This window comes from Dipteris shenzhenensis, chromosome 21 (genome assembly GCF_047967505.1).
Source record: "Dipteris shenzhenensis isolate YYH24624 ecotype China chromosome 21, Dip_SZ_1.0, whole genome shotgun sequence".
In the NCBI taxonomy this organism is placed as follows: Eukaryota; Viridiplantae; Streptophyta; class Polypodiopsida; order Gleicheniales; family Dipteridaceae; genus Dipteris; species Dipteris shenzhenensis.
The window spans coordinates 13480434-13489354 of NC_141616.1; the positions used below are offsets into that span (position 1 = coordinate 13480434).

Below are 8921 nucleotides of genomic sequence, written 5' to 3' on the forward strand. Positions count from 1 at the left end.
CTCTCCGCACAATCAAGTTTCAACATTCGTACCTCCGTACAGCCTTGTCGTACAGCTCCCATCGTACCTCTCCGCTAGCCGTACAGCCATACATCCCATTCCTTCCATACAGGCCTTCCCTCCGTTAGCCACCATACACTTCCATCATATGCCAAGGCAAAGGAGCAGCTATTCAAATTCACCCCAGGCTGAGCTGAGGCCTTGGCTAAGCTTGGGGGTTAGCTTCAACAAAAGGGCACATCAAAGTCTGCACAAGCCACTATGGAACTCCTGAAGGTGAAGACTTTTGTGTCTACATGTCATGTGCACGGATTGGTATCTGACGTGTACCAGGTACACAGAACTAGCTCAGGTTAGCCTGGGGAGGCTTAGAGCTAGGCAGGCTTGATTCTCGGGTTGAGTGGCAAGGGTACGAACTATTTATAGGTCTTCGCTATTTTTGGCGCTGGGGCCCGAGTCTATAAAAGAGGCCCAAGGGGTTCAGTTCTCAATGTGCAGTTGGGAGCAAGTCTCGTTCCCGGATGCTAGGTCTGATCCTGGATTGTCGCGGACGCGCGCCTGCATCTTAGCGTAGCCCAAGGCCCAGTGGCAGATCCAGGGCTTCACAGCGCCACCTGGTGGTATGGGACACCAGGCTGGTTTGGATCTGATTGGGAGTTCGTGCCAGTAGCTCAGCCCGTGGCTCGGAGGGGACATCTTCTGATTCGGGATCACATCCCGTAGATGTCACGGTTGGGTGGTGAGCAGCCTGCTCAGTTCTGATGTTGTGTGTGGTTGTTTTGCAGATCAGGGGTTTCAGGAGTGCTGGGACGTGTCAGTTGGTATCAGAGCCAACTCCTGAGGTAGGAACTTCTGATGCGAGAATTTTGACGGATTTCTCTTCTAGGTATGCCCTAAAATTCGAAATTTCCTGCTGCGTTTTTGCTGGCTACCTGGGGTAGAAGGGGTGAACTGATATCTGGAAAAGCAAGAAGAATAGGAGTGAGAGAATCGAAATTTCTGAAGGCCTCGGAGAGAAGATTAGAGGGTGGAGAAATAGAGCAGAAAGGTAGGAGAGATGTGCAGGAAAAAAACAGCAAGGGAGGAAGGGATGCAGAGCCTAGGAAGGGGCGGAGTAGACAAGGTAGTAGAGGCTAGACAGCCTGCGCAATAGGCTGACTACAGCCTACGCCTAGGGCTGTGTGCAGCCTGCGCAGGGGGGAGGTGCTTTTTTCGAAAAAGCACCCCTCCAAAGCTGGAGGGGCTTGGCCTTTTTTGGAAGCTCAGCTTCCAAATAAGGCAGCCCTGCACCCTATATAGGTGGGGGCAGGGTGCTAGGCTACCCACAAGCAGCCTCAGGTTTCGAGCTTCTACCTCGATATCCGTGCCCGCCAGCCAGCCTCGTCCGTACGGCCTGCGTCAGCATCGCCCTGCTTCGATCAGCTTCTCGCATCCGCCCTTGCCTGCGTCAGCCCTGCACAGTTCTCGAAGCCTCTGCAACAGTCCGTACAGCTTCTGCAACAGCCGTACAGCCTGTACGGACTGTTTCGCCAGCCCCTGTACCTGCTGCTGCACCGAACAGTGACTGCGCAAGTACCTGCAGCCACCGTACGGCCTGCGTCAGCAGCCGTACAGGCCACGTCAGCAGCTGTACCAGCCACGCCCGCAACAGTACGGCCTGCGTCAGCAGACCGTACAGCTACTACTGCAGCACGCGCTTCCGGCTTGTGGGTTCGGGGAGGCTCCGGGACTCGTGGTCTTCCGATTCGCCAGATTTCAGCATCTCCTTCCGTCAGCTTCATTCGGGACGGTTTCCTTCTGCTCCATCCTCCTCTGTGCTTCGTTTCAGTCAATTATTTCTCTCCGTTTGTAATCAAATCAGATTTCAGCCATGTCTGATGCTCAAAATCCCGAGTTCACCATGGGAGAGCAGGACTTAGATTACACTCCAGTGCGAGAGGATGATCAGGGTCTCTATGACGACCTGATAACTAAGAAAGCCTTCAGTGAGTTTACGACTGCTCTTGATGGCAAATTCGAGCAGGTCAATGCTAATCAATCGGGGTTGACACAGCAACTCCAGGGGATACAAGCAACTCTGACTCTTCTGGCTAGCACGGTTCAGGCACTCACGCATGTGGATGCCATGGCTTCCGTGCTAGGCCCGAATATCACTCCAGATCCTTTTCTAGGTGACCAAAAATCAAGAACAAAGGAGGTAGTTGACACTTGGTTGCACAAGTGGCAAGTACACTTCCAATTCCACCCCTATCCAGATGAGAAAAAGATTCAGCTTGCAGCAGGGTTTATGTCAGGTAAAGCCTTGCTTTGGTGGAAAGAACTCCAGCCTAAGCCTGATACTTGGACAGATTTTGAGGGCATCTTCAGGAAGGAGTTCCTGAAGAAGGAAGATGACTACGATATCGTCGGCAAGCTCAAAGCCCTCGATATGTCAAAATTAAATTTGACCTTTGAAGTTTATCTTCAAAGATTTAGGGATCTGCAAACCAGGGCCACTAAAATGGATCCAATAACCTTATTAGGTTTTTTCATGGATGGTTTGCCAGACTCCTATAAGTTGCAAATCAAGAACAACAAGTGCACAACGTTGCAAGAGGCCATGACTTATGCGCGCATATATGATGAAACCATGGCTGGTACCAAGGCAACCATAGTTACCGAAACGAGTGGAAAGAACAAACGCAAGTTCTTTCAGCATGCGACTGGTATTGGGGAGACGAAGTCTACGGACAACGCCTCCAGGAAAAGCTTAACTCCAGCAAAGAATGGTAAGGCCCGTTTCCTTCGCACTCTCAGGCTCAAGAAAGAAGACCGATGTTTTTATTGCGAGGAGCGGGGCCACACAAAGAATGAGTGTCCTAAGCGGAAGAACCAAAAATTGGTGCTAGGACCGAAGCTCCAGGCGGGTCCACGTACCGCAGCCAAGGGAGCCAACCAAGTTACGATGACAAGTATTTCAGTAAATGTCATTACCTGTCCCCTTTCTTGTGATTGTACTTTTAATACTTCGTTGTTTGGTTCCCATGATCTTTTCCGAGTTTATGGCGAAGTTAGGGACCAACAGGTTCACATTCTCTTTGATCCGGGCAGCTCTCACAATTTTGTTAATTACAAATTTGTGCAGAAGATGGGGCTGTCCACAGTACCTAACGACCACACCTATGAGGTGCAGCTTCCAGCTGGGAAGCAGTTTTGGGATCGCAAGGTTGAAGCGCTTCCTATCCGGATTCGGGCATACACGGGAGCTCTCACATGTTATGTTATGCATCTAGAGCATGTAGACTTATTGATCGGGATAGAGTGGTTTAAAACCCACAATATTCAGATCGGATGGACGGAGCATACGCTTTCTTTTGTAGATAAGGACACCCAATTTTGTATTCAGTGTGATCAAATCCCCCCTTCTCAGGGGCCTATTGTATCTGCGATGCAGCTTCGGAATATATTAAACAATTCTCATTATGATGTCTATCAGTGTGTTTTCATTCCACTTTCTTCATTTGTTGTTTCGGTCATTAACAAGAATGAATTAAGTGCGTTTGAACACCGAGAATTGAGAATGTTGTTAGATAATTTTAAAGACGTATTCCTAGCTCAACTGCCGGAAGGTTTACCTCCAGAACGGGCAGTAGATCATCGCATAGACTTAGTCCCAGGGGCTCAACCTATCAGTGTACCACCTTATAGGATGAGCCAGGTAGAGGAGGATGAGTTAGCTATCCAGCTTCAGGATTACCTGAATATGGGCTATATCCGCCCAAGTAAATCACCTTGGGGTGCACCTGTCCTCTTAAGAAAGAAGAAAGATTCTTCCTGGAGAATGTGTATAGATTATAAACGATTAAATAAAGTCACAATTAAGAACCGCTATCCTTTACCTCGTTCTGATGATTTGATAGACCGTTTGGCCGGAGCGAAGTATTTCACTAAGATTGATTTGCGTCCGGGTTATCACCAAATCCGTATCTATGCTAAACACATAGATAGGACCGCATTCCAGACTAGGTATGGTCATTACGAGTTCTTCGTATTACCTTTTGGTTTGACCAATGCTCCTGCTACTTTTCAGCAGATGATGAACGATTTGTTCAGGGATTTTCTGGGCAAATTTGTTGTAGTGTTCTTAGATGATATCTTGGTATATAGGAAAACGCTTGAGGATCATATAGGACACCTCCGGGTTGTCTTAGTTGTTCTAAGACAGCATAAGCTTTATGCCAAGATGAGTAAATGTGACTTCTTTATGAAGGAGATCATTTACTTAGGACACAAGATTTCTTCTGAAGGTATTAGCATTGATCTGGATCGTATCCAGAAGGTTTTAGAATGGCCTATCCCTCAGACTGTGAAACAACTTCGTACTTTCCTAGGATTTACGGTATTTCTTCGGAAGTCAGTGCATGATTATTCACATATCACGGCACCTTTGACCAACATATTGAAAGGTCGTGGACGCAGGTCTACCCAGCCGATCTCTTGGAATGATGCAATGAACAAGGCTTTTGAAACCTTGATTTTTTCTATGCAGGAAATGTTGCAGTTTGCCAAGGAGTCTATTAGAAGTGCCCAAGATCGGGACAGATTTTATGCTAATAGACATCGTTCACCCAGAGAGTTCTCTGAAGGAACGATGGTATATTTGAGAATTCCTAAGGAATCCAAGAGCCTAAGTACTGGTTTGGTTCCGAAATTATCCCCCAGATACTGTGGCCCATTCAAGGTCATTAAAAGAATTGGACCAGTTGCATATCGACTAGAATTGCCTCCTAATGTTAAAGTGCATCCAGTCTTTCATGTCAGTAGACTGAAAGAAGTATTGGGTGCAGATGATCAACTTGTTTCTCCTCATGAGATTATAGAAGTTACAGATTTGACTTTTATTCCTCACGAACCTGAATCTATTCTTGAATTTCGTGAAAGACAGATTCGAAATCGTACTATCACGGAATACAAGATTAAATGGAAGGATCGTGTTGAGGAGGATGCAACATGGGAGACATTACAAAACCTCCAAAGAACATTTCCGGATTTCTTAGCGAACTCAGGAGTGAGTTCTTAGAGGAGGGGGAGTATGTCATGTGCACGGATTGGTATCTGACGTGTACTAGGTACACAGAACTAGCTCAGGTTAGCCTGGGGAGGCTTAGAGCTAGGCAGGCTTGATTCTCGGGTTGAGTGGCAAGGGTACGAACTATTTATAGGTCTTCGCTATTTTTGGCGCCGGGGCCCGAGTCTATAAAAGAGGCCCAGGGGGTTCAGTTCTCAGTGTGCAGTTGGGAGCAAGTCTCGTTCCCGGATGCTAGGTCTGATCCTGGATTGTGTCGCGGACGCGCGCCTGCATCTTAGCGTAGCCCAAGGCCCAGTGGCAGATCCAGGGCTTCACAGCGCCACCTAGTGGTATGGGACACCAGGCTGGTTTGGATCTGATTGGGAGTTCGTGCCAGTAGCTCAGCCCGTGGCTCGGAGGGGACATCTTCTGATTCGGGATCACATCCCGTAGATGTCACGGTTGGGTGGTGAGCAGCCTGCTCAGTTCTGATGTTGTGTGTGGTTGTTTTGCAGATCAGGGGTTTCAGGAGTGCTGGGACGTGTCACTACACCAATTAGAAATCCCTCCTACTCTGACCCTGCAGGCTCCACATCGACACCCAGCCCCTATGCATTGCACTACAAGCAGAGGATTGGATCTGATCCACAGGAGCAAATATACTTTCTATAGCAAGAAGTTAGAGAGCCTAGGCTTATGCTTGCAGAAAGGTGAAGGAGATGGAGAGCCGAGGCAAGCAATAAATTCTTGTAGAGGTTATGGAAAAATGCAGCACATCTCCACCAGCACCAACACTCGTCTCCAAGGTTGAAGAGATGATCACCACTCAGGTCAGCACAGCCAAGAAAGCAATGGCCATTGTGGCCAACAGCAAACAGATCTCTATGCAGAAGTAAAAGAGCAGCAAGCCATAGTACATAATAAGAGAATACTGCACATTGGGGGACTACCAAAGGATTGTCTTGGGTGTTTTGATGATGAGGAGGGACACACACAAGAAGAGAAATTAACATGCCTCAAGGGGGAACCACAAATAGAGTGGGATGAAAATGACATCAGTTGTATCTCCCAAAAGGGGACACAAGTGCAAGTTTATTTCAATGAGAGGGCAGAATGAGTTAAGATTCTCGGACAGACAGACAAGCTGAAAGGTACACGCATATGGATGTCTGAAGAGCTCACCCTGACTCAGCTCAACAAAGGAATGCCGAGCTTACTAAAATAAAGGATGCACATAAAGCAAGAAAATGGGCAGTCTATCGTGATGGAATGGCTCTACTTAAAGACTTCAAACCTAAACCTAAAGACCCTTGGTCTTAAACTGATGTAATGCAGGCCACTTTCGCTATAAACTAGAACTTAGATGTGTGCTAAATATTTTCGAGCTGAGATGCTATTAACACTCCTCGACTCTCTGAGTTTCAGAGATGTAGCAGCTACTCTTTTTTGGTGTGTACTTTGTCTCATAGTCCCGAGAGGGCTTCTGAAGACGTTGATATAATTTCTTCTTTCTTTCTCTCTCTCAATAGCATTTGTCAGACGGTGGGCTACCTCATGGAGACTACAAAGTTGGAGGGATGGGCCTAGACAAGGGCAAGCATCCCGTGGAGTTGATCCCATAGACAGCATACATAAGTCCAGTCACTCAGGCGGACAACTGACCAACTTTTAGATGACTCGGGGCCCCCCCTTGATGCTCCCCTTTTGGATCTTGTCACATGCACCCCTATGTCAGACACACTAGCTGGCCAAACTCAAACCACCAGGAAGGGAAAAACAGTAGCCAAACAAGGGCAGAACATAGTCAACCAACTTCCATCCAGAGGAGGGCAGAACAGCAGCAGCAGGAGGCCATTACATACCAGCACATAGATAAACCCAACTACTCCTCTGCCTATATTGGGCTGCTGTGGGCCATGGGTCTTCCACTGGCTGCCCACAAGGCAGAGAATTGCCCATGTGGCAGTTCTGCCTGTCTTGGAAGAACCCCTGACGGTGGCCAGCCAGACTTAATGCTCTTGAAAGCTATACAGATGTACAGCTTCCTGTGTGGCAGCCCGTACTGAGTAGAAGATGCTGCCTCTGATTGTGACCTCTGGGTGGTAGGCCCTGGAGCAGCGTGGAGGCTGCTGATGTGGCTGGTTGTGGGGCTGCCATGGGCTGTAGATGAGGCAAAGGAGAGGAGCCAGCCATCATGGAACAACCATGTCTCAGTATCAAGCCCAAGGCACTTTTTCAGGGGGGGCGCAGGGGTATATTTTGCATGGGTAGGGCAAGCTAGCAGCATTCACACATGTCTCTTTGACAATTTGCACTTTATCCTAATTCGTGGAGTATGTTTTGCACGGGTAGGGCAAGCTAGCGGCATGTCACACGTCTCTCTTTGATAAATTTGTACTTTATCCTAATTTGTGAAGGAACAAGAATTCAATCACAAACACGAATGATGCCTGCTGACGAAATAGACAGTGGCCATCTCAAAGCCAAAACAATTCGAAATTGTCTAAAGGAAAAAAAAAAAGAGCAGTGGTCCTTATATGATTTGCTGGCTATTGAAAAGCTTGAGTCTTGTCTTTTGCCACTTTCGAAAAGTCACGCTTTCTATTTGTAACATTGAACTTGACTTTACTGCGTATCTTGGCCCTATTTGATTGATGATGAAAGAGCCGTTAAAGATGAAGAGTCGCATTAAATGGCTTTGGATACAGTAAGAAAAGCGGACCTCAACGAAGTTGGTGAACTTAGGATCTCTGTTCACAACCAACCTGTGGACCTGAAAATAAAGAGCAAGACGATCAAACGACGCTCACAACAAATTGACCTGCACAAAGCGTAATTTCCCAAGAATGCAGACGATCCGTGATTCTGCACCTCATATTCCAATTTATGCTTCTCCGAATCTTCTAGCGGAATATAGTATTTTGCGAGCCGTGTCTTTCCTTGCCGGTTCTGAAGCAAAATAAATCGGATCTGCAATCATTCAAAGGGGAAACATGCTGGTTTGAGCCCCCATTTTTCTTCAAAGAAATCCCAAAATGAAAGGCGAAAGCAGCGCAGGGGCTCGGAAGGAGTAGAAGAAGCAATGTAACGCCTGGAAGTGAAGAATTAGCAACGAAAGAACAAGATCGAAAGAGCGTACCATGATGGCAAGAATCTGCAAAGATCTAAACCCGGGAAGCCGAATTTTCCGGCGATGGAGCAGAGATGGCAGCCGGCTGAAGTTCGAAAGAAGTCGTCCAAACACTGGAAAATGAACGCGGGACTTACAAAATCCACTCCCACATGAACTGTTAGTGTGCGTGCGCGCGTGTGTGCGCGTGTGTGCGTCCGCGCATGTCCACTGCCACATGAACTGTTTGTGTGTGTGTGTGTGTGTGCGTGCGTGCGCGCATTCCGGTCCGTCCCCGTGAGCGCACTATGTGTGTTTATACACACTATGCACATGTGCACAATAGCACTCGCTCTTGCGTTCGGGGCTGAAAAGCTCTTATCTCTGTCGTGAGTGCCGAGGAGAAATGAAAGAAAGCCCGTGCACGAGGTTATTGTGTCTTTGAGTATCAATGTCATGAAATGGTTTTTCTTGGTCTCGATGTCAATCAACTCCACAAGATGTTTTATACAAATTCCCACATTATAACATCATCATATGGGAGGCACCGTATACCTAGCAAGGCGCGTCTAACTGTGGGGGACTCCCAGCGCACCCACTTAGAGAGGCAGATGATGCCTCCCCTGCAAAAGTTCATCATATAGTTTCCACAAGGGAAAATATGTGAAAAACTAATTACCCTCGTACTCAGATAAATTATGCAAGTGATATTAGCTCGAGTGTCTCGTGCCACACTATGTAGTGGTCGATAATTTGAAGTGCACA

The 8921-nt window shown here is 47.4% G+C and overlaps 1 protein-coding gene across 1 annotated transcript in view; it reads right to left on the minus strand.

The window, feature by feature from the left end:
* LOC147888514 (SNARE-like superfamily protein) overlaps window positions 1-8431 on the minus strand; it is a 28690-nt gene extending 20259 nt beyond the window's left edge. Inside the window, exons 1-3 of the mRNA XM_087392727.1 lie at window positions 8187-8431; window positions 7919-8017; window positions 7770-7820 (exon numbers count right to left, since the gene is read on the minus strand). Coding sequence (XP_087248853.1) covers window positions 7770-7820; window positions 7919-8017; window positions 8187-8396 — 360 coding nt within the window. The 5' untranslated portion in view covers window positions 8397-8431. The remainder of the gene's footprint in view (window positions 1-7769; window positions 7821-7918; window positions 8018-8186) is intronic.
* Window positions 8432-8921: the final 490 nt, after the last annotated feature.